The 26,347-nt window shown below is 44.4% G+C and overlaps 2 protein-coding genes across 8 annotated transcripts in view; one reads left to right on the forward strand and one right to left on the reverse strand.

Annotated features, from left to right (window-relative positions):
* Nucleotides 1-2,536: 2,536 nt before the first annotated feature.
* On the forward strand, nucleotides 2,537-8,687 carry LOC107273055 (zinc finger protein Elbow). 2 transcript variants are annotated; one of them, XM_015750851.2, is made up of 2 exons: nucleotides 2,537-2,742; nucleotides 5,779-8,687. In XM_015750851.2, exons 1-2 carry the CDS (start codon nucleotides 2,740-2,742, stop codon nucleotides 7,156-7,158), a joined length of 1,383 nt encoding a protein of 460 aa, XP_015606337.1. In that variant the 5' UTR covers nucleotides 2,537-2,739; the 3' UTR covers nucleotides 7,159-8,687. The 2 variants fall into 2 exon arrangements, with proteins under 2 accessions (XP_015606337.1, XP_015606336.1); XM_015750850.2 differs by lacking the exon at nucleotides 2,537-2,742 and adding an exon at nucleotides 3,210-3,627.
* LOC112495138 overlaps nucleotides 8,587-26,347 on the reverse strand; it is a 25,355-nt gene continuing 7,594 nt past the window's right edge. The window contains exons 2-4 of one of the 6 annotated variants that reach the window (XR_003061416.1): nucleotides 19,747-19,895; nucleotides 17,282-17,707; nucleotides 8,587-11,872 (exon numbers count right to left, since the gene is read on the reverse strand). Coding sequence is in view for 1 of the 6 variants with exons in the window: in XM_025090338.1 (XP_024946106.1) it covers nucleotides 11,564-11,872; nucleotides 19,807-19,895 (398 nt within the window). In the remaining 5 variants the exon portion in view is untranslated. Of the gene's footprint in view, nucleotides 11,873-17,281; nucleotides 19,896-26,347 lie in introns of all 6 variants that reach the window. The other 5 variants (XR_003061415.1, XR_003061417.1, XR_003061418.1 and 2 more) reach the window with 5 other exon arrangements.

Raw genomic sequence — 26,347 nt, forward strand, 5'->3', positions numbered from 1 at the left:
CCCCACCCCTATAGTGCCTAAAACTTGGGACTCTCAAAGAGCATCGGACGCCTTTGGCACTGCTATTGCCTGACAGACACTCCCGGCTTATCCCCCTCGACTCGTACATCATATTTTATATTTCGTTCCGCCCCATAATGCGATAGTGTTGCTTTATCATCAAAATTCATATAAATCCATTTATCACTGTTGACGCAGCATCAACGGCAATGGCGAACGTACGTTTCGAGTTGGTCGGCTGCTACGTCACACGTCGATCGTACGAAAATTCACGTGCGACCAACGTAACTCGCTCGTATGGGATACGGTAGGATGTTTAACCGGAAGTACGTCAGTGATCATGATAATTTTTTACAGTTGGTACAGTACCCACTAGTACATTTATATTAACGTACAGGGTGAACTTCGTTGTCGATGTAATGGCTAAAATTTCATAATTAAAATTGACAGCTGTCAGTTCGCGATTACGTCAGAGCTGTCAGCGACAATAACAAAAAAATAAATATACACAGCCAACGTTTCGCTGGCGTAAATCCGTCGAGAGGACCGATCGATGGGACTGATTTACAATTGACAGAAAAAAAAAAGGAGGCGTTCGACCAGGGACACGTTGTATTCAATTTTAAAGTGGAAAAAAAAGGGTAAGAGCGTTAATCGATTTTCATACGTATAAAGCTGTTTCGTTTGTTGACCATTGATTCACGTGGAAAAAATATGAAAAAAAAGAAACAGTACCAGTTTGTATTACCAATTGGCGAACGTGTAACAAAGGCCGATCGTCATGTTCGAGAATCTCGCGTTGACTTGGTAATTCAAGAGGTATGATTTGCTCGAATTCTATGTCGACCTTTCATCTCCGAGCATTGTTCAACTTGTTCGGCGCTGAGTGCGAACGAGCCGTTGACATTGTTTTGGCATCAGGCAGATGCCTTGGTGGCGCGACTGATTCAGGAATGACGAGGTGTCAATCAGCGTTTTGTGTGGCTGCAAATAGAATCGATTGGAGTCTGACAGTTCGGAATGACGTTTCGATTTGGCAACTGATAACTAAATGCTCCCTTTCCTCGTGGTTTAATGACTCACGTGTTTACGTGCTCGAGAACGATTTAAGGCAGGGAATAACCCGGGAGACGGTGCTTTGTGACGTATTATTGTTTCGTCATTTTTTTTATTTTTTTTTCATTCTCGTACGTCGTATCGGTCGGATTGGCCAATTAAATAACAATGGTAATTTTTTGTAATAACACAATTTCTTTCCTTATGGTATCCTCGTGTTATTTATATCCTTCGGCATTTGGCAATGTCAAGCGCTTACGTACGGGAAAATTGAACGCTCTTGGCAAGTCGTCATGGAGTTTTCCAAGATTCGCATTTCGAATGTCAAAACGCATTAAGTGTCGATTAGAGCTACTGCGTGATTGGAAAACCGCCGATGCTCGTAATGTTTTCTAGGAAAAATCGATCCGTAGCCGCAATACGCGAACTTGTCGCGCCGTTGTTAATTAGCTGGAATTTACTATTGGTAAATGTAAAAAAAAAAATTTTTTTAACCGTGCAAAATGAATATTGAAAAAAAATTTTATTCAAAAATTATTTTTTAATTATATTCGCTTGGATTGTCTATCCTACGCTTGGAGGAATCCGTGTCGCATGACTCACGGGATATCGTCGACTATCATCAAGGAGCGTTAAAGAATTAATATTAGTCAGCTATTTGACTTGTGCCGTGTCTTTCGTCAGTCCATTAAGGTGAAGGCATGATGGCGGATGCCAGAGAAAACGCAAGGCGCGCGGTCGCTCATTCGGCGCCACGTAAACACGTCGCTCTCGTATGTTAGAAACGAACAGCGAGCAAACGTCGGATAATTATACAGCCCTCTCGTCTCTCACCAACACGTATCCTCTAACTAGCGCTAATAACACCGCTAATGCTCTCCCAAGGAAATTGCTCGTATCTAACAACTACCCTCGAAGCATCAGCGTGCCGTGGAATACTAGGTAGAAATGGTGGTGGGTTTTCTTGAGAAAAGAGGAAAAAAGAGAATTAGTAGGGTAGAAGCGTAGAATCGATTGCTTAATGGTTTGTGCTGGCTAATTCATTTTGCTTTGAATTACATTTATGAATTTATAGACTGAAAGTGCCCTTCAGATATATATATATATAGAGAGAGAGAGAGAGAGAGAGAGAGACACATAAAAGTATTATTGGACGAAGTAACGGTAATTGTATTTTTAATTATCGTGAGCCGTTATGAGAAATTTAAATCAATAGAGCTCCGTCGGTAATTTTAAAGTGATTAAGTATGAGATTGTCGTCGTAAAATATTATTTCTTATTGTCCTCATAAATTTTTCCTCTCTCTCTCTCTCTCTCCTCTCGTAAACTTATACCGTTACTCAAAAGCAAATAAAATATATACACAGTGCTACGTATTTTATTTATTTTAGCCGACATTGTTACCCGTCTGTAGCTTCGGTCCTGGAACGAACCTCAATACAATGAGTGTTCACTCTCTTTGATACGAAGCTTAAACAATTTCACTGTGAGAAAATCGTCATTGTTTATGTCTTCCCCGGTCGACTCAATAGAACCACCAGTCTTCGTTCGTCGACGACAAAGGACCCCGAGGATCGGGTAAACAGGAATGTAACCCGAAGTCGCAATTGTTCAAGGGATTTATAACAGTTTCGAAATAATTCGTATCCCTTTTCGTTCCACGTAAAACAGCAGCTTTCATCAATGGTAAGTATATCAAGTACATAAATTTGATTTTGAGACACGTAAAAAATTTGGAAATATATTCAAAAATTTCATAGCAATAATTGATAAACCTTGAAAAATTAATAAGGTAAAAATTTTTTTTTATAAATAATTGAAATTATTTTCATATTCATAATAATTCAACCAGTGGCTATTAAAATAGCGAGACTCGTTGAAATTCTTAGTTATCCCGTCCCAGGGATACGCGAACGTTGACGGTGGATGCGAGGGGCCAGAAGGCACAGGGTTCGGATGAAGTTGACACGTCGTTGGCCAGGTCGGTTGCGCGCAGCAAAAGTGTCGGCAGGGCGCGAACTGACAACGAGCACCGAGACACGAGCGACACCATGTCGCGCCGACAGAGAAGAAGGAAGTCAGGGAGGGAAGTGGGGGAATCCCAGGTGTCGAGTGGTGGGGATAGTCAGCTGGGGTAGGGACGGAAGAGAGCCAGAAGTGACGTAGGAGCAGTCGCGATTCGGAGTTCGTGTCGAGAGGTCGATTCCGCGAAGGAAGTACGTATGTACGTTGGTTTTGTATACTGCCGGTGTTACGCGCAGTGATTATTTTTTGGATTTTTTTCTCCCTCAAAAGGAATATACATTGTACCACTATATATATATATATATATATGAACGAGAACGTGACTCTCTCATGAAGTCACGAATGGCAGCGTTCTCATGTGACTTTACTGCGACATCATCTCCACGGATATAGGTTTCCTAGTGATATATTTATTCACCTATTTCTACGTGCTTTGTGCTGTGAGAAGTGGGCGAAAGTGAAGTGCAAGCGGCTCGTGTTAAAATGCTGACCTCCAGCGCTAACCAGTATCTCCGTCCGGAATATCTTACACCTCTGCCCACTACGGTTAGTCAGCGATTTTTCATTGTTTCGTACTGTGGTTACGTGAGCATGTGATTTTGGGTGAATCACCGGTATTTTCTTTTTCTTTTTTTACTTGGATACCTGAAGAAAGTGAATCGTGCCGGACTGATCGATCCTTATACTTGGGTAGATTGTAATATTCTTTTTCTAATTTCCATTGTTTTTGTCGTAGACAAATACTCTGGTAGTAAAATGTCATCGGGATTGTAAGGAGTATTAATTTCTGTTGTATTTTAATCTTCATCAGACCATAGAAACGTAGACGTGTTTTTTAATCTTGAATTTTGACCAATAAAAAGTCCAAAAATTTACCTGCAATTGTTCCGATCGGCAGTAATGGTGCGTCGTGAAATGTCGAATGTCGTAGGCTTTACCGCCTAAGGTAAAGACGGTTTGAAAATCCTGTGCATGTTTGGCGAAAACACGATGGGAATAAGAATGAAGTCGAGAGATCGTATCGCGGTTGTTTATAGGTTCTACGTAGAAATACCTAAGGAGCATAGATGAGTCATTTGTTACTTTCGAATCGAGGGACGAGTTCGTATTTTCAATAGTTCATTAAGATTGCATGACACCATTCAATCAATGCCGACTGGGCATGGATTACATCGCGTTATTCCGACTCCTGTAAACTATTTCGGGGACAGCGAGCGCTGCCAGGGTTTCTGCTTGCACGTTGATTTATGCCCAACATAAATCAAGTCCAGTTCACTTGGTGTAATGCATATTTCTGTATACGTGCAGCATGGCGCGCGATTCAAAGATCAATTGACGAACGGACGGATCGTCGTTTGGCAACTGGAAATTTGCATGGTATAAAAAGCAACGTTGCAATTTAAAAAATTTCTTTTCACAGCCACCCTGTTCTTAGGATATTTAAATTGTATTTTCAAAAATTCATTATTCACCATCTACCGAGTTGTCAGGTCACGCTGTATACGGTTAACCGTATAATTTAATTCTGTTGGTGCTTTTGAATTGGAAAAACGAAAAATAAAAAGAAATGCTTTCGCCGTTGTATCAAACGGCGTCTTTCTTTAGCCGTTTTCATCGGATGCAACTGGAACACGGCTCTTACTTAAAATGGCAGCGATCTACGTCTGATATTAAACTGTCGAGTTACAGTCAGCTAGATTAATACCTGTCAACGGTGCACCGCGGGTAGCCGGTGATTAGTTGCCTTCTGGAATAAAACGTTGGACCCGCGCCACGCTGTCCCACGAGAATTAGTTGAACGAGATAACATTATATTAAATGCTGACATTAACGCGCCGCCGTTACATTGCTGGCACGATTACGTCCAGGTAAAGTCAAGCGGTTATCGAAAATTCCCATCGCTCTGGCATTTCTCTCCTACCGAAGTCCAAGATTAACGCGATTATTTTGGATTTCGCCAATTGATCAATACAGCTCGCGCGTTATGGCCGGGCAGGCTTATACTGATTATTTTGATATTTTCAATTGATTTTTTTCCTCTCAATCAATGCATCGACTTTATCGACGAACGATTGTTATGCGACTTGTTCTTTTTTTCGGACGTTAAAAGAACGAGAAACGTGTTTTGAAAATATTCTTATTACTTTGTATACATGCAATTGGTGGAGGGGGAATCGTGTATCGAATTAGAAATGACTGCGTGACTGTTAATAACGTGAAATTGATTTTGTGTCAGGTTGGTTTTTTTCAAGTCGTTTAATTTGAATGACATTGTTATTTTTGCATGTTATACGCTTTATTTGAATTCGAAGCCTGTTTCGTGCGTAGGCAATAAAAACCGTAGATCATTATGTAAAATGATTGGTTAGCGTGTTCACTTTGAAGTGCCGATGTAATTTTAATCCAGCACTGTGAACGTTGGCACGTCTGACCGGTGCAATGAAGAAAAAAAAGAAAATGATCGGCTAGTTATGCAATGAGGTTACACGGGGATATACGCTGAATGTAACTGACCTCGTCATAGATTTCTTACGAGTGGCCAGGCTGCGAGTTAAAGGCCGTTTGCGAATAGGAGTCAGTTGGTCCAGGTTCGGTCTGATCTCGATCGGGATCAGGAAGACGCATCAGAGCCAGCAAAATAGACGATGACCGGTGAACTGGTTATTTGACGTGTTTCCTTATTCTTTCTGATTGCAGCTCGACGCTAAGAAAAGTCCACTCGCTCTCTTGGCACAGACATGCAGCCAGATCGGAGCGGATCCGCCAGCCAGTAAATCTCTTCTGGCTCCGCACGAAAAGTCCTCCGTAAAATCGTCAAAGTCCTCGGAGCAGTCCCGCGAGAAGTCATCGCCAGGAAGCGGGGCGCCATCGGAAGGCATCAAGTCCAGTTTCAAGCCTTACGAGTCCTGCCTGGGCCGAGAGAAGGCCTCCAGTCCCGAGGAGCAGCAACGGGCCCCGTCGAGCCACTCGTCTTCCGGAAGAGCCCGAACTCCCGGAAGCGGCAGCAAGAGGTGCTCGAGCAATCAGAGCGCCTCGTCGACGAGAGCCGCGACCCCGCAGGGTCGAAAGACCGCGACCCCAAACGGCGAAGCGACCCGCGAATCGCCGTCGTCCAGGACAGCAGGTACCACTGAGCCATCGTCATCTCAGCCGTCAGCCAGCAGCCCCTCGTTACAGTCGAAGCCTGCCTACAGCCCCGCGGGAGTCCTCGCGATGACCGACCCTGCCATCAAGGACCTTCCTCTGGGAACCTTCAAGCCGGGATCCACGTTGCCCACGTCCACGTCCGCCGGCTACCTGGGATATCCGCCTCAGCTTCCCATAGACGTAATGGCCAGCTCCCTCATGTCCCAGCATCACGCGGCACTCAAGAACGGTCTGGCAGCTAATCCTTACCTTGGGTATGCACGGATGAAGACCTCCAGCGGGGCGGATACCCTGGTGCCCGTCTGTCGCGATCCCTACTGTACCGGGTGCCAGCTGAACTCCCATCTTCTGGCGACCTCGACTGCCTCGAAGATGCCTACCACGAGCGCCGGGTCCTGCCCCGCCGGCTGCGCCCAGTGCGACCACAAACCAGGAGCTTCGCCCTATGGACCTCTGGGCGCACACAATCCAGCAGCCGCTGCTTACGCTCACGCGCAACTGGCTGCCCTCGCGGCGGCCTCCCAGCTTCCCTACGTTTGCAATTGGATCGCCGGTGACACCGCTTACTGCGGCAAGAGATTCTCTACCTCGGATGAGCTGCTTCAGCATCTACGAAGTCACACGAGCGTCTCGGCCGGTGACCCGTCAGCCGCCGCTGCTCTCTCCTTGCTCTCGCCACCTGGTCTACCCCCGACTCATCCTCTCCTGTCGCGGACCTATCCCACGCCCCCGCTCAGTCCTCTCGCCACAGCGCGTTATCATCCCTACGGTAAACCCTCGCCCCTGATACCGTCCTCGTTATCATCCCTGGGACTTCCCCTTCCGCCGCCTCATCCTCATCCAGCAGCCGCTGGCCTACCCCCGTACTTTTCGCCCTACTCGTTCTACGGTGGTCCACGTCTTGGCGCCGCATCGGGAATGCATCCCTGAGCTCGAGCCCAGCACCGCAGGTACTTCGAGGAGGCGTCCCGACGCACTCCAAAGCCTCAAGAAACCAACGTTTAACTGTGATTCCCGATTACGGGGACGCTTTGACGCGAGCGTCCCTCCGTGTCTCTCTCGGGAGATGCCGCGATTACGGAAAACGTCTCTTGCCGGACGATCTGGACATCCGCGAGTCATCCACGAGATCAGGACGGTCTTTCTATGTATCCTTCGTTTTTTTTTTAGCTTTCGAGGTGCTTCTCTGGTGATCCTCTATATCCTTACCCATATCCTCCTTGGGCCACCTTGTCATCGTAATCGTCATCCTCCTCCTCCTCCTCCTCCTCCTCGATGATCGCTAACAAATAATGATCCTCTGTATCATTCTACCTGCCTCCCGAGGTTCAATTGGATGCGTAGATCTTTGGTGGTTAGTAGCGAGGATCGTGCCCGTGCCTTTTCGACGGACTGTCGTCTATCCAAGATCTCTACGAGGGATCGCAGAGACGTCAAGTTAGATCGTCGATCATCGAACGTCGATTTGACGTAAGTGCGTGCGCACGCGTAGAGTGCGAAAACTCATCCGAGATATACATATTTTCTCTGAATCCTAAAATAAATGGGAACGATCTAGGGTAGAGTTTGAATTATATATAAATTTTGACAAATTTCGAAAAATCGATCGCTACGTAAATTCTTCTCGTCCAAATACAATTCCTATCGTTCCCGTTGTCTTTAGGATCTTTCGAAAAAGAAAAAAAATGGCTGCCGGTACGATCCTCGGGTTTACACCGCGCCTCGATACACATTACCGATGGATCTCAATTTTCAGCTCCGTATTTGCGACTTTCCACGTTAGTCGATCTGATGTAATCAGTCTATGTGCACTATTTATAAATTAATATTCATATCCAATCTTTATTGTAATTACTGTAAATTTGTTCATAGTCTTATGCCCGTAAGCCTGAGGAGTATCCGACGAAATAACGAATAATTAAATAATAATAATAATAACTAATGATAACAGCTAATAATAATAACAACACAACAATAATAATAATATTCCAGCGTCTATTTTTGCGTAACCAAAGTTTTAGTATCGATCGTTTAGGCTATATAGCGCGTTAACGTTACGTGTGTACATGACATTCTGTATTTAAACGATGAGGAAAAGATAAAAGGAAAGAAAAAAAGTATCATGGATAAACAACTATTACGAGTATGGATTATAAATATCGATTGTAAATAGGATTTATTATTGTGGTTAGCTGCGGCATTGAGAATGCCAGGAGAAGACAGTTGCTCACGAGGAAGCTACGTGGTTCTTACGTTGACGGACTCTTTGTCCGTATACGTCATCTAGCGCCTATCGGTTAAAATCTGCGATTTCCGGTAAACTCTCCCAATATCTCGCTCTGTACGATGATTTTCTTCTTTTTTTTTTTTTAATTAATTGTTTTATTATTGTTACTACGTTACTCGAACTTGTTTGAATCTCTGCAAAACTGAAATACAACAGATCGTTTCTTACTCTATCGACGTCTTTGTCCTGTTTTCTTTCTCTCACAATAAATCCACCATTAAAACTCCTCTCATCCGAACCACCTAAAGTCGTTCGTTACAGAACGAAACGTCGTGATGTTAATTTTCGGCAAAATAATGCCAAACGTAAATACTTTGGCACTCGTGTAATATTCGAAATCTCGCGGTGACGAAGAGCAATAAATTTTGTCCTACGTAGCAAGCAGGGAAATACGATGGAAGATGCTTGCGGAAATATATAGATGAAAAATAAATAGAAAAAAAAAACTTCAGACGATACTGAAATATTTACATTGGGTAATAAATATAATATATCGAAATCTAAATTTAAGGTACGACTTCAGACAGAGCATGGACGGACCAAGTGTTTGCAGTATAGCTAAACCACGTGACTCTTACTATAGCGTGTTCACGAGTAAAATTGCTTTTGGAGAGACTCGTGGAACGACTGTGTGCACGGGTGCATGATTCTTGAAGAATATTATCACACGTGTCGGCCTCAATGGGCAATTATCGATCGGGTCGCGTTCACAGGTGCCTGACCAATAATTGTGGCAACGGGTCGATTAATATTAAATAATAAAGTACAAATCGATCGTCCATGCAGAATCTGTCATTAATTAATAATACCGAGTGAAGTAAATTTGACAGGAATTTTCACGCCGCGAAGTACATCGCGACTGTCACGCTAATACGAATCAATAATCAGTCGACATACTCGCATTCCCATAAATTTTCATTCGCTTATCAGACGCGTGACTCGACGATTAAATTTATTGTCATATACAACCGGCCAAGAGAATGGATCAGTACCAGTCGCACGGTGTCATCAATTCTGTCTGAATGACGTTTCAGTGCTTTTATGGATCAACTGAGCAACGATATATACGTATATATACACCCGCGTTGTAATGTCATAATCTGACCTAGTTTACAGTCTCGCGTGAACTCTCCTGATAACCAAAAGTAAATCGGAGACCCCGTTCGGCTTTAATTCGTAAGAGCCCTGGAACTCTACTCGCGCCAGGATGTGGAACGCGTCGTGCTGCGTGCAGGTTTGGATAAGAGAACGAAAAAAAAAATGAAAAAAAAAATTTAAAAAAAAATGAAACGGATGACGGGCCGTAATTTTACAGTTGAATAAAACAACGAGACCCGCCGCTGGCAAAAAGCGGAAGCAGATGCATGAGAAGTCGAGTTGAGTTGAGGTTGCGGGGTCGAGTCTGATCTCTCGCCTGCCCTTTGAGTGATTTATGGACGAGCACTGCGACTCCGTCTACTTGACCTATTCGCCTCGTTAGAAAGGATAATGTATTCATGAATGGCCAACCTCGACAACGTCCATATTCCTTATGTATACATATATACGTACCTGATGCATCGGTAGATGCGAAAAAAAGTTTTTATCAATACACCAATTTAATCGAGAGTACCAAACTAAGGTTATTTAAATGAAATATTCAAGGCCATTCTCACAGCCTTAAGGCAGCATTTTCAACGAATCAAATTACTTAGAAAGTGACGTTAAAGGCAATTTTCAAAATACTATTAGTATACGTAGGCTGGGATAATGGATTTAGCGTCTCGTGAAAACATTCGAAATCCTACCAGGGCTTCGTTGGCCAACCGGAAGTCTACTCCGAAAAGGTTCGCGTTAAGGGAACGTAAAGCCGTCCGAGGAGGGAGTCGTCCTCCGGGAGTGGAACTGGATAAGAGACAAATGCTGAGGTATGGATGAGACGGTTGGTTTTTATTTGCAGATTGTTACGCTATAGTATATCTGTACGCGGTATACCTTCCGGTTATATCGGTTGTCAGAGAGCGATGCCATCTTTACGAGGCCTCTTACGACACGACGTTCATCAGCATTGACAGTTTAACGTAGCATTAAATTATCCTTGGCGCAGCCAACTCGTTTGCGGATACTTGCTTTGCTAAGCAGCCATTTCGAGTAGATATACGACCAGCCAATTATTATGGCTGAGATACGATCCTGTTTTATAATAGAAACACGTTTCGAGTCATTCACTCGGGCCCGTTTTAACCCTCTCGAACGTATCCAGCTGTTGCGTCCTTTACATATCGGTAGTGTACCAACTCCCTAAGGACATCCCAGGGACGTTAAAGCGTCCTGTCTTCGCGTACCCAGCGTGCAATGGTGCCTGGCTCCATGGCTGAATATGTCGAGTGCCAAGTGTCGGGGCCCGAGTACCAGGCAAGAAAATGACGCCGAGTGCCCACGTCAAGAAGCGACTTCCGGCGATGTTCTGCGTCAGGCATAAATTCACGACGAGGACGGATAAACGGACGAAGAAAGTGATATTGCACTTGGGCAAAGTCCTTCAACGGATTTGTTGGCGCCGGCGGATTTCGACGTCCTACCGTCTCTTGACTGACGTCGGGTTTTCGATGTTATTCGGCGAATTTGGTTTTGTCAGGGAATCAGTGACTAAAGGGCTTCGGTACAGTGATGGGTACTTTAGCAATTAGAGATATATCGAAATTACATAAATTTTTTAATATTTTAATTATATAAAATTTTTATATATTATATATTCTATATGCTCAAGCATTCGTATAAGAGTGCAGCATTGCATATTTTTACTGTATATTTTTCTTGAAGATGTTACAATTCCCGACGACTTCTCCGAGGTCGGATCATCATTTATTCTGAAAGGTTAAGGGACGTTGTCTTTCTTCAAGGGTCAATCGATTCATTATTGAAACGAGGAGAATCACTGGGAGCCTCTCGATGTGCCAGCAAATGGATTGGAAAGCCACGGATTCGTCTTGGTCTGTCTACCAGGTTGTGGTATCAATCTGTATGCTGGTACATATATATATATATATACAATGTATACTGACACATCTAACCTCCATTGTACACCATCCACGGGTCTGAATATAATGCGAATACATTATTCCTTTTCCGAAAGACATCTTCCAGATAGCAAATGGTACTGATCCGTAGCATATTCCGCGTGCGTTTTTTCGGCGATGTCAGACCAACGAGAGTGTGGATCTCTCTCGAGAGTAATTGTGAGGTAGGCAGCTTCCAATTCGATAAACTGCTAAAGTCTTTCAACTCAATCGTCTCAGCCGGGAAATACTTTCCACCGATAATCCCATGAGTCAACGTAGTAATTCCTAAGCTGTCCTGAAGGGATGTTTCTGCAAGCTGAATAAGTTGATTTACTTTTACAGCCCGAGGCCCGACGAGGAGGACGTCGTCATTTCCCGTGGACGAGGGGACGGAGAGACGCGGAGGAAACGGGGAAAGTTTCCGGAGGAACTCGTCAGCGAATTATACCTTTTGATTTGTCGAGCGTGATTAATGTTCGCCAAATTGGTTTGCAGCTTCACAAATTGGATCCATCCCCATTTATAATTCGAATTATTTTCCTCTCGCTCGGACCCACCGCTACGTCTTATTTTACATTACGGCTTAGTACCTCGTACGAATCAAGACTTTGATCGTGACTTTGAGGGAAAAAAAAATTTTCATCCCTCACGTCTCGTATTTCAATTTAACAGCTGCTTCAACATTTACCAAAGGTTCTAATTTTATGCCGATTTTTTTTTTTTCAATGCGTATACCGATATCGTGACGTAACGATTATACGAAAAATCTAATATATGTATCTGCACAATAATGTTTCAGCCAGCCTACCTGTCAATTTCTCAAGTGGACCAAGATCAAGGAAGGGTACCGGGAGGCTTGGTCTGGTTAAGGGTGTCGGTGATTTATCTTCGTATGTAAAATAATTAGGAACCTTACCCCAAAACCCAAAGGAATGCCGAGCCCATACGTCTCCAGGCTGGAGCGCGAGTCGGACAAGGGGACAAACGAGAAACGCGATTAACTGACCACGGCGGGAGGGTGCGTTGCGGCGGTCCACTCTCGAAGGGTAGCGGATTGGTGAGGACCAAGTCAAGAGAGGGTTGGTCAGCCCTGGATAGAATAGGAACGAAGTAACTCGACCCCTTCGATGTGCTCCGAACTGGTCCGACGTCCAACCGTAAACGAGTTACGTACTGTAACGCGGTTAGGCTGATTGGTCCCTGCGATTAGGAAGCAATTACCACGGGAACGAGATTATGTGGCCAGAGGCCTTGCCCATTTCGCACCCTGTTCTCCACCAAAGATCTAACCCCGGATAAGGTACGCCATTGCATCGATAAATATATCCAAGGATAAACGTCGCCCATCCAAACCCACCAGGATATCCGTTTAGGCGCCTGCCCGAGTATATCTGAGCTGGAGCTGGGTACCACAGTAATTTTGTCGTTAGAAAAATTTGCATTTCCATCCCTTATCAATTGATTCCACTCGTAACTGACGTATCGCGCGATCTGTTCCTTCTCTCTGAATTACGTCACGTAACGTGTCCACAAGGTGTCCACAGGATGCAACGAGCACACGTCCCTCTCCTATCGCGATCGCACACGATCCCTATGGCAGCTGCATACGAATTTATATCAGGATCCCTTCACACGAGACGTGACTCGATATTGACAGGATTTAATGACACCTGCGAATATCGAATTACAGATATTTTCTCCACTGGCTGTACTTACAGATATATCAAATATACTGTATAAATCCCATTGAACTCTGCCGCGTGTATCGGTCAACGTAGCAGCAGGTCATTCCAAAGGAAATTTTGACACCGCATACGTCCTCGTATAGTGATATAACGTACGACCGTTGGCAGTACCTTATACGATGTATAAAAATTCTGTGAGAAATTAATTTATTCACGGTCGTCGCTTCCAGTGTAAAAATAATGAATGAATAAAAAATTAAAATGGAAAAAAGAGTATAATAAATAATACAATAAGATCGTAAGGGGCGATGATACTATTTTTTCTTTTTTTTTTTCCTACAACGCCGTTTCTCACTCGCTCGACTTGATCTTTATGAGTATTTGTACAACACAATTTATGTCAGCCCGGGTCCAAGGGAGCGATACAATGCCTATGGATTTACCGAAGGAAATATTGCCCGTAATAATCGATTACGCGGTTAAGCGAAAAGAAGAGAAATCATCGAGTCGGGATTCGGAGGGGCGGAGAGGGGGGATGACGCATGCGCCCTTTGTCACACGAACAGACGTAAGGGTGCGCAGTCTGGAAGAACGCGTCCTAATGCTAACTTATTGCCAAAGTGCACTGCTCTTTGGCATTGAAATCAATTATATTCCTGAACGCGATTCGCACTGGAGGAGCCGACCATTTTTTTTACCTCGTCCCGTTCACACATTCTCTTTTAAATCCCTCTCACCTCCCCTGCCACGACAAACAAACTCGCGACCCTCGCCATGCATCACCTTTCGTTGTTTACACGTATTCCGCAAGCCCATAAATAAGCTCATCGGACACGGTCGCCCGAGGAAAACTTGACTAATTGCGAGAGACCTCGGATATCCTTGTTCTTCTCTTTTGCCACTCGTGCTTTTACACTATACTTTGCCGCAGACTCGAAAAGACCACGGTAATGTACAGTTCGGGCACGTAACGTGCTTTTTCGTCGGCCGTTCATCATTCCAAGACTAATCTCTTCCACTTGGGCTACGCTGACGCCTCGTTTGTCTTGGTATACCTGCTATGAGAATCCCATGGCGATTCTGACTATAGGATCCTAGCTATAGTATTTTTGTATGCCTTCAACATACGTATCCTCGCTTCGACACTTTGCTCCTGATCTTATGGTATCGTACTATTTTCTGGTGGTATTAGATATATATATATATATATACCCAATACAGAAAGCAGAAATCGATCTAGCCAAAGACCCGATATAAATTGAGTGGCTACACTCCGCCGACAAGTGGGCAGGTGTAGGTTAGGAAAAAAAATTGATAGTTCAATTCGGTGCAGCTCACTTTCAGTCTTCCTGTGAGACTCAATGGCGGAGCCATTGGTTCGCGGTTAGCGTGACAGAAACGGTTCATTAAAATTTCATCGGGGACCACCCACTGTGACCTCGATCTTCCACCGCCTGTAAATGCTCTATATGTATATAGCGGCTGGTAACCTTTCAATATGGCTTACGTACTGGATATTCTATTGGGGTAAGGTACAAGTTGACTGATGCTTATTTTTGGAATTGCGAATGTTATTATTTATTTAATTTGCAGAATTTCACCTTTTCTTATCGGGGTGTCGATTATTGGCGAGAATGGGGAAAAACTTTTATTAAACTGTCGATTTTACGATTGCCTCGAGTAATTACTTATATTGATAGAGTCTATATTTTTCGAGTGGATATTCTATGCTGATGTGAACAGATTGAAGGGGTTGGACGGGAGGTTGACGCTTCACGCTTCCGTAGTGTTTAATTATCGTATGGCGAAGGTAAACAATGAATGCCAGTTGGCAAGGAAGAATAATGGGGAGGAAGAAAATTATTCGGTACGATGACTCTTCGTTTTCATGCTTTTACCACTGCGGAAGCAATATGGCTGCTGTTGAATTTGAGGCAATCAAATTATTCGGACTTGGAATATAATCAAGGTGTAAAATTGAAGATTTTACTTATTTACCAAAAAAAAAAAAAAAAAGAAATTCAAAGCGACAGATTTACGAAAGTACACACGTAATATATTTGTCAACGAAAATTTAATATACCCAAGCATATATTACTTTTGTTATCTACTTTACGTGTATTCTCGAAGAAAAAAAAAAAATTTAGCAATTTTCCGAAATAACAAAATATCCAATAAATATAGAAACTCTTAATACGTTATATCGTTTTATACGAAACACCTATTACTATATATATATGATTCAAGCGACTGTCTTGATTGTCTAATTTTAAATTACGCGCGCTCGAAGTGCCGCCGCCACGTGTCCCGAATACTTGCCTTTGTGACGTTTGGCATCGATAAAATATCAGACTGTAGTCAAAGGGAGGCGTCGTAAGAAAAAAAGAGCGTCGCGACGTCTTCGCTTTCGGCGTTCCTCGCCGACGTAGAAGTTTGGCACGAACCGTCCTGCGCTCTGGCGTTGCCGTTGACGCTCCTACGTAAAACCGGCTTTGGCGTAGCGCCGGTAAAGACGGCGAGCAGATATACACAGCGTCATCGAAAAAACTAATTAATCACGCGTATTATACGTTGCACGGCTGAGTGAGCGAGTGACGTTTGCCGGCCGACCGTCTGACGACGACACAAACAACCCATTGTATCCTGCCAACCTTTATAATCAAACGATTAATCATTTTTTGTTGGCCCAAGTTATTGCTACAAAATTAACCATTGACTGAACTGACAGGCCAAAGGAGAGCCGCTGCCGTATATGCCTTTTTGATGTGGAGGTGTCGCGACTTTCTATTTTTTTTTTTTTTAATACTCCACGTACGCTTTGGTATTGCCTCGTAACGTTCGACGATTGAAAAGACGCCCTTTTTTTTGAAATTCTCTGAAAAACCTATTCCTAGAATCAACATTCTCGCTTCAATTTTAAATTAAACCCAAATCGATTGCCAATAAGAATGGAACTACGGACTCGAGCAATTCCGATCATTCCTGTGCCGCATCAGTTTGTCAAGCGGAACGTCAAACTCTATTAAAAATAAGGTCCGTGCGCGAAGGACAACAAAATAAAAATATATATAATTTTTAATAAAAAATATTCCAAAAATTCATAAATCCCAAAATTATCTTTTCAATGTATTGAGGCGATCGAGTGTAACGAGAATTGATTTTTTTCTACGGTATGTCCTGTAACGTACCTGTACGATGTATTTTTTATCGATGAAAAATTTGAAGAAAAAATCAAAATTTTTATTTTTTTTTTCTTTCATAGTGACGTCGTCAAGGAGAAAAATTGCATATCTACGATCGTACCGACCGGGAGTCAGAGAGACCTTAAGGCTGCTACCTATCGGGACGATCTCTGGGTATGGTCTCCTACGGGCTTTGAAGGTATATCGGAAGAAGCGTGACCACGATGGAGATGCCGCGGCATTATTCTCTTCCTGACTCAGCATTTCGCTCTGCTCGATTATCGCACTGCCTGCACGCACATTTTCTCATTAATCTCTTTCTGGTGTAATTAATGTCTGGCGGTTTGTACGTCTGACAGCCGCCATAGCCGAACGGTAGGAGGCCGTGAAAGCGAGGATGACTCGCTAAGCTTCTTTCTCGGCCTCCCTGTTTGCTCTATTCTTCTAGCACACGTTCGCCACTCTTTTCACTTGGATCACTTGGGTAGACCTCAGCTCACTGCTACCATATACGGGACTAGCCAGCTCGCTTTGACTTTCCAGCCCGGCGAGCTTGTATTCCCGGTGCCAATCCGACGTAGGGTTAGGGTCATTAACTCTGTGGGGTTAATTATCGAAAATTTAACACGAAACGTGGTAACGTATTTGCATAGGGGAGCTTGTGTGCGACGGCGAGGCAGAATTTGATACATTAATTTTCTGAGGTTGGCAACTTCTGACAGAACTTCTTTTTTTTTTCACCATTGACAATATCTGACAGTGAAATATATAAAAATTCATAAATTTCAAAATTAAATCTAACCTAAACGATAATTATTATTATTATTTTCAATAATTATAAAATTTTTATTTTTATACCATCCTCTCTACTGTCGCTACTTGTATTTTCTATGTTGCTTCCCCAAGTGCGGATCGCTATCGAGTTCCTTTCGCACCAGCAGATAAATGATCTCCAGGAGAATAAGACAGCAAAAGAAACCAACCGGAAATGGCTAAGCGTCTTCGAAGACGGAATAGCACAAGCTCCAGATGGGAATCCTGAAAAACATTTATGGTATCGACTGGGTTGTTTAAAGGCGGATACTCATCGAGGTAACAAGCCGCGTCAATCACCGTTTTAAGAGTGCGACTGACAGAGACGAAAATAGTACAGTCAGATTCAAATAATTATTCCACCATAGAAAATGCATATATTGTACAGTCGGGCAAGTAAGTAATCCGATCTAATCTTGAGTGCATTCCAATCCTCTCGTATCCCAACTTCTCAATCGTCACTCGTCCTCCCTTTAACATATCAACGTACATTATTTACCATCGTGAAGTTGGCTCCGATCGATATTCCTCTCGGCAACTTCATCACGGAATGCAGGACGGCATCCAGTAGTTTTAAGTCGTCCCTCCGACCAAGACTATAAATGGACCCGAGTTAAAAGGAGATATACCCCATTAACGTAATTCTCAGCATTCAAGGTGTCCCGCAGTATAGAAAATACGAGATTAAGGTAAACGGAGCACGTGGAGAAATCGTATTTAATTAAAAAAAAAAAAATATCCACATGCTACCATATACGCGTAACGTACAACGGAGATGACTATATTCCGTTTCGGTACGTCCAAGTAAGATTCATCTTCGAGAAGTAATAAAATACGACACGCCCCTCTAGGTAATATCGTAGGGTCGACACTTAAGTGGCTGTAACTTTGAAACGACCGGAGATATAATCCTGGCATCAAGTACCAATGAATTTTCTGCTTAAACCTACGTCAGATCCGATCTCGAAAGAGGGTACAAGAAGACGAGTAAAAAGTACCAAAATTAAAATGACGTAAAGAAACACTCAGTTTCGTCTTGGACAGTAATGCATACATATTATATGCCCTATAAATGCTAATTTATCTTTTTCAATGACTGACAGAAAATCATCGAGATCAGGCTTATCAGCGGTACTCCAGCGGCGTTAAATAAGTTACGTAACAATACCATAGAGTACGTAAAGGGTAATAACGTCCAAGACTGTATACGAAGAATACCAAGTGTGTTAAGAGAGGCACGCTTTTGGTCCAGCGAAGATGAATTTTATTATTCCTCTCGCAGCATCCACAGCTTAGAAGGATATGGTTAAACTGTTTTTAAGTTTGCAACGTAATACAGTAATTACCGGGTTGATGGGCCCGAAGGGGGGAGGGAAAGGAGGGGGAGGGGGGTCGGGACATCTTTCCGCTGACAGGTTAAAAATGGTCGAGTGTCGATGGGTTCGGAAGATTGATGGACTTGACTCAAGATGGAGACCGTGGCAGGGGTAGTGATTTATTACGACTACGTCCTAATTCTATAATCTGGACATAATGAAGCTCATTATTATAATGCTTGTCTTCGATTGGGATGATCCGACTCCTTCGAAGGCTGTTATCATTCCCATATAGCTACGCCGGTATGGCCGAGTCTGACGTGATTGCACGTTTATGTGATTCCTGTTATTTTCAATCATTATCTCTCCCCTGCCCGCCCCTCCCCACCACCGTCAACCACCTACCTCCCCTCAATCATCCTCTCCATGCCAATCGACAGGTAATGCTCGTAATCAACGAGAAAATAACGGGCTCGGCCGTTGTCTTTGGATTTCGCTTTGTTCACGACGTATCTGCGCATGCGCCAATGTAGTTGGGGGTCAGTTTTCTGACTAAGCGCGATTATATGTAAAAAAAGAAAATCGTGTCCGATCGTTATATTGTTTACCTGAATTATTGGCAGGTATGGACCTCGCGGATACGTCGCTTTAGTCACGTCTGTCAATCTGACATTTCGCCTGTCAATCCACGGCGAATTGAACGTGACGCATTCACAACGGGCGATAGGATTATTTTTGTCTGATTGCGAGACTTGGCTCTGTCCACGTAATGGACCGCGGTAACTGGCCGGCGCGTGATTACTATTTAATTCGGATATAATGAAAGTTTACTGTATCACTGTATATATGTATGGTTTTATATGGCATAGGGGCTGGGTGCTCGACCCTTTCGTGTATCAAATAACAGCCAGCCACTCTCCTTCTTCTAATCGAAATTTCATCCCCGTAACCCATCCGCGTCTTCAAAACGAAGAGAGACACGGAATCCTTTTTTGTACCCCGTGTAAATTTTGTGGGTCCCGAGCAGTTTCCGATTCTCAAAATGACCGTGATTAGACAAATCTCGTTAGGCGGGTGTAATTTTCAACGCCGCTCGATAAAGATCAAACCGGGTTCCTGGAAGTTCTAACGAGCCGCGGAGAGCTGTTATTACGCTCCCAGTAAATGCCTGGTGATTCACGTGCTTATACTTACGTACAGACCCGTATACGGGCTCTTGGCTTTCGACTGCGATCTCAGTTAGGACTGTTTTACCTGGAAGCGCTCCATCGTCTCACACGTGGTCCGTCCGCCCGTATCCGTTCGGTCCAAATATATGTTTGTCGACAAGGTTGTCGATTTAGCTGAAAAAAAAGAAAATTCTTTAAATTCAACGTATCGACGCCGTATCAATTGATTTTGATAATTTTTTGTTCGTCGGAAAATAATAATAACATCGAAGCTGAAAATGAGTCAAGGGCGGTGGGAGGGTCGACGATTCGTCGCTCGAAATGCGGCTGCAGGTGAGTTCACACAAACGGTTTCATGGCAATGAGCGATCGCGTGTTTTGTCTCGACCCGATCCGATCCGAAACGAAGCGCTTCGGCGGTCACGTCCTGTCTGGAACCAATTCGATGCGATCAAGATCGTGTCGGGCAGCCGTGCCACCGTCACGCACCGCAGACGTCCACTGCACGTCATTTTATGCCACGTTTCATATTAAACAAACAAGGAACGAGCTTCACTTCGGGCACCGTTCCCTGTGGTTAATTCCTATTGCCTTCATCCACTCCGGTCCTATAACAGTCGCATGCGAGCGACTGCCCGTCTGACGACTTACGGGCATTTACTACTCGGAGAAAATACGAACGCCGACTCCGCTACAGAGTTTAATGGACTCGCCGGCAATTCGAAGGAGAAACATAATTTACGATAACCGTTAAGATGGATCATTATATCTCGTACTGGTGCGAACAGAAATATCGATTACTCAAGTTTTTCTTGATATTGCGTCAGTTCGTTCTACATAAGTGCGTCGGATGTGATAGTTTTATCGTGCGGTTCTGCTTTCGGTAGAAATTTCTCTTTTTTCCCGTCTATTCGCTATGAGCGTTGATTGAACCGCAAAAAAAAATTGCATTAAAAACTTGTTTCCATAAAAAACGCTTTTCCGTTATCAAAGCCAGTACGAATCGTTGCGTGTGATTTTATGATATTAAAAAAAATTAATAAACTCAACCCCGGAACATCGATTACCCGTGTAAAATTGGGCTACGGCAAAAAGTGACATACCAACGTGCTCGCGAATCGGGCGTATCCGACACCCAGGGTACCAATGACAATTACAATCCAATTGGGCGCTGAATTCGTCGAACGCTGCGAATAGCCAATTGGCATTCGGTACAGGCATTTCGTAAAACTTAAAGGTGTGTCATATGGCGATAGTAAAACACGATAGGATCGAGTGAACGAGTATTACGAGTAATTCGATTAGTACCGATCTCTCTGTCGTAATTTCGCAACACACTGTAGAAAGTGCAACAAGGACGTAAAATATAAAAATGACATTACGCTGCATTCGATTCATACGATAATAACAATGGTATGAATAGTATTATTAAAAAATTTCCAACCGACCTCTATATCTATATACACTGAATATATAAGGGGTGAACATATCCAACAGCAGCCGCAAGAAGGTTTCGAGTATGAAAATATCATTGAAGGTATAGGTATGATATAAGGTGTACATCGGATGACGATAAAAGCTGCTCTAAATAAAGCGGTATGTATGGTAATAGTGGGGACGTTTTCACGATATGGGGGAGAAGGGTGGGGGATGGGGTTGGAAGCGTCGTGACGGCGTCGAACATATTCTATCAGTCTGATAGCTCTCGGTGGGACACTCGATGACGCTATAGATATAGAGACGGTAGTTAGATGCGTTCGTATCTAATAGCAGTAGACGCCTGCAGCTTTATATCAGGCAAGTAACGTTCGCCCTGGAGTCGCGCACCAGCTAAACTTTCCATATAAGGGGTGTCGTAGTTGGTAAATAAAAGTGCAAAGAGGACCTAAAGGTACAGGCGTTATCCTGGGAGCAGTTGTTGTATGCATCGAACCGTAGATCCATAGATATAGAGAGACGTCGACACTGCTAGCGATATTTTCATGGTAGAAACTCTTTTCCAAGTGGTTTACCATCGTAATGGCATTTCCCCTACGTTCGCCCCCCCCCCCCTAGCTCGTACCCCGGTGCAAGTAGAGGGTATGTGAAAAAGGAACACGTGACGTCACCAACTGGCGAAAGCGCTAAGAAACGGTATATCTTACCTTTATATGTACCGACGTCGACGTCGGGACGCCTTTGGTACTTTGGAGTTTAGGGACGGCCAAGATGACGGGGAGCTAAGAGCTACGGAGGCTATTTAACATTCCGTCTCATTTCCTGCTGGTTCCCTTTTCCTCTTTGCTTCTCTCTCTTCCTTTGCCAAGATCACTTTGGCACTCTCCTTCTTCTTCTTCTTCCTCTTCTTCTTCCTCCTCTTATTCTGGTCTTGCTCTCTCGCTGTGTTCTCGGCTCACCGAGGAAACGTTCACGCTCGATGCGAAAATTGCCACGCTAAGAATTATTGACTATAAATTACTCGTTGCTACCCTAGCCTCCGCGTTCCGCCGTTACTCATGCAAATGATGGCGAAGCCCGCGAGCCGTTCGTGAGCACTTGCCACTTACTCACTGTTATAGATACCGACTGTAGAAGCCTCTGAGAAGTGACTCCGGCGTTGGGGGGACGCGAATTGGCGAATTTACATTTTATTGCAAGACTCAAGACGTACTGCCAGTTTCAGCTTTTATTCGTTTCCTATCCGCGTCCCAAAGCACCGTAGGGAAGTTTCGCCATATAGTTACGCGGGATACCAAAGAAGGTACAAAGCGGCCTATACATTTAGTATTGTAGGTATATGTATACCGTGGGATAAGAATACTAAGACGTTAAGAGGCACGGACTGTATACCTTTACGCAAGTGGGTGGATCACTACATGGTCGTCTTTGTGGTGCAAGCAATGAAACTTTCAAATGGCAGATTCGCTGGTAGCCCTGATCGTCCTTTGACGACATCAAAAGTTCCTAGAGCTGAAAGTTACCAGGTTGTTTTCTCAGGTCAACCGAGTTCTCGGCTACCCAACCTTACCTCGCGCGCCTACTTAAACCCGAAGCGAAGGATTTCCCCTTGAACCTTTTACATCTTTCAGGACACGCATCCTCGTAGCATGGCTAATTTCCCTGGAGCCTGCGGGAAAGACGTGAAAAATCTTACTGTCGTTTGACACCGTTCCACGCCCTTCAGACCCTAATTACCGGCAACAAATCTCATCCCCGTCCCTTGGCCAACGTCTACTCATCTAACACCGGCAACGGCACAGCTTCTTTGTTGTCCTCGTTCTCGTCGCTTTGAGACGCTCCCTATGTCTTACAAGGAGTCGGCGTACGACTCTAAATTGAATTTTTTTCAATTCATTCCACTTGACGCGACCGAGTCGCTCGTCGATGGGTATCTGCGCGCGACAGGACTGCCGCTTGCGTACTCGGCCTGAAGTCTCATTATTTTTAAATTGGAAATGAGGACTGCATGAGAGCGTAAGTAAAGCGTGGCTCCTGGAAAGCCTCTGGGATATTATGAGCGGGTTCCTCTTTTCCTTTTTTTTTTCCTTTCCTAAGGTGGTAAAGTCGCAGAAATTAATTAAATTACGTATCGCGTGTCGATAGCAGTCATCCCTGCGACAAGGGAAGGCTTGAGGTTCTACGCAAGAGTTCGAGATTTGCCAAGGGTGACTTTATTGATTTTTCTTTTTTTTTTTTTTTTTCTTAATATCTCAAACCTGACAGTTGGCTGAATTTGAAAATTTCAACCTTCCGTAATCACTTATAATTTCATATGATATTTCTACGTAGATTTCTGCAGGAACTGTAACGTCGTATCTGTAATTGCGAATTATTTTTAAGTTTACGGCAATTGGATCTCTCTCTCTCTCTCTCTCTCTCTCTCTCCCAGGAAGATTTCTCTAGTGAAATATGCCCCGAGTGTATGACTCACATTATTTACTGTTCCAGGCTTCTTTGTCGCCTTCGCCAGGCTCATAAATCTAGCGAGGCGATATTTTCTGCTCCGTATTCACACCGGTTTCCCCACTCGCACCTCGGCGGCTGTTGCAGCACGATGCTAAAAGTGGCAATGTGTCTATAGTATGTATGAGCACGATGCGGGACCACGCGGAACAAGAGAGAGTACCTCGAGAAAAGGGTGCACTGTAGTGGAATCGAGGGAGAAAGAAAAGAGAGAGAGAGAGAGAGAGAGAGAGAGAGAGAGAGAGAGAGAGAGAGAGAGAGAGAGAGAGAGAGAGAGATAATCGAGTGTAATTTGTTATTACGAGTCATTACCGCGTGTTAGTGGGACGGCCGTGTGGCGGCGCTGATGTATGGCGCTGCTTTGTGTGGCCAGTCTAAGGGTGCTTTGTCAAGGCTTTTGCTCGGCAGCAAGAACTCCTTGTCTCTGCCATAGAAATACGCCCTGCACTTCACTGGCTTATCCCGGCAAGCCTGGCCATAGGCATCGCGATACCATATTAAATCGAACGAGAGAATCTTGAAGGTAAATATTCATCGGATACGTGCCTGCGATAGCAAGTATGAAAATACCGGCTTAACGAGTCCACTTAAGCCACGGGCAATCTTCGAATTCCAGGAGGAGTCCCGATCCAGGGTTACCTATCTAAATACGATCTTTGCCACTCCGTAATTCAAGGATGCTCCGCTTGGTGGCACGGTGGCGACTGGCAGAAATGAGAACGATGAAGATACCCGGTGAGAGTCGAGAGTCGAAAGCGACGCTTCGCAGCAGGAGGTTCTCCCGATTCTCTGCTGGCCGAAGAAAGCGCGTGGGCGGCTAAACGGGCCGAGATCTGAAACGAAGTACTAAAGTAGCTAAAGGTATAAGGTATGCTAACCTAACCTCTAAAGTAAAGCCAGGCGAAGCCAACCTGCTCGCCCTGGGTGGCGACTCCTATCCCTGCCGTATCTCAGGGCAGCGTAGCGAATACTCGCGAATGCATGGACCGGTCAGGTATTATGATAATGCTTGGCTATCTATGCGTCGTATCGACTTGTCGAGTTATTGTTGCTGCTTACCCTCGCTACTGCCGAGACTCCCACAATGCGCCGACCGAGGAGCCCCACGACCACCGCTGCAAGGACAGCCGAGAGTGCGCCCGGCAGGACAACACAACGACTATACTTCGGACTGCCGGCACACTCGGGCGACGCTCTCAGGCACGTCTCAGGCACGTCTCAGGCACACCTCCCGAGCCAACTCGCCACGCAGCGTCTATCTGATCCTGTAAAGTTCTGCGCCTTCGCCGAGAAACGCGGCTGCCTCTTTATCTCTGCACATTATGCAGTGCGTGTCCAGCATATCACCTTCTTGGACAAGCACCGTGCTGATATACCTAAACGCCGTGCTATCTGCGCAGTGATTCACGGGCCGCGCATGCGCATCTGCACGGAGGAGATCGGTTCGTTGAAAAAGCGCGGGAGTTTTGAATATCTTACCGGTTCGATCGTTAAATTTATTTTGACTCACGTCATTGGGCTTTTGCGAGTAACGTATGTTTGTTATATAGGAATTTTTTAGGGTATGCTGTATATACGTATATATATATTTTATTGCTTTTTTAAAAGCTTTTGCATTTTTTTTCTTTTTACGTTTACTACAGCATGCGACGCAATGGGTATACGATCGGTAATGGTGGGTGGTAACGAATGAGTATTCGGGCTCGCGTTGTTTTGCGCGTTATTACAAACGTATTCCGGCGGTACACGTGTCGCTCGGGTTACGAATGAATAACGGTTTTAATGAAAATTCTAATGTCCGATATTCCCGATAAATTACACTGCACACGTAAAATATTTACCAAAATTGATATCGGTTTCGATTTATATCCACCATACGTGACGTGCTTAACAAGCATTCGGACGCGCTCGCTGTAAAACTTTGAAACTAGTTTTATTGCTCAACGTCCGCTATATCCAATGGCAGTTCCAGCAGCCATAGGATCGTTCGAGCCATATCCGAAGTGCCATCCTAATATATCGAAGTCGTTTGTCACGCATATGAAACATTCAAAATATAAAAGGAAGATACAAGGACCTACCCCTCCGTCCAACCACTCCATTCCAACCCCCCCACTATGATCAACGATCCAACTTCAACGTCAACCATACACACGTACAAAGCGAACCCGGAAGATTATTCTAAAAAAAAAACAATCCTACAAAAATCCAATAGAAACACCATAAACATCATCTCGAAGCGCAAATCTGTCGCTCCCTCAGAATTCCGCGACTGGAGCAATCCGCCATTCTTTGTCTTCTCAAATTGTACCGACCTTTCCCGAAGTGGGAAGTAACGCTCGAAACTTTCTTTTTCTTCGGCAACGTAAGTGCCTTCCACTTCGTGAAGTGGATACCAGACATCATTCACTACCTATCCATTGGTACCCCTCGAAAAAAATGTAGATCCTGTAGACATAAACGGGTAGCAGCAGTAAGCAGACGGGTCCGGCCAAGTAGAATTACGAGGGGTAATTGGCGGTTGCGTCGCTGCCATCTCGCGGCTCGACACCTCGTCAGCCGCGCTCGTCCATCACTCGACTTGGCCGCAGCAGAGAGTACGGCGCTGCTGTCGCTGCTACGGCCATCAGAGACCGCTTGCGTTCTCTATAGGCATCGACCACTCGACCTTCCCCTTCACCGCC

Source organism: Cephus cinctus, unplaced genomic scaffold (genome assembly GCF_000341935.2).
Source record: "Cephus cinctus unplaced genomic scaffold, Ccin1 Ccin1_scaffold1343, whole genome shotgun sequence".
NCBI classification, from domain to species: domain Eukaryota; kingdom Metazoa; phylum Arthropoda; class Insecta; order Hymenoptera; family Cephidae; genus Cephus; species Cephus cinctus.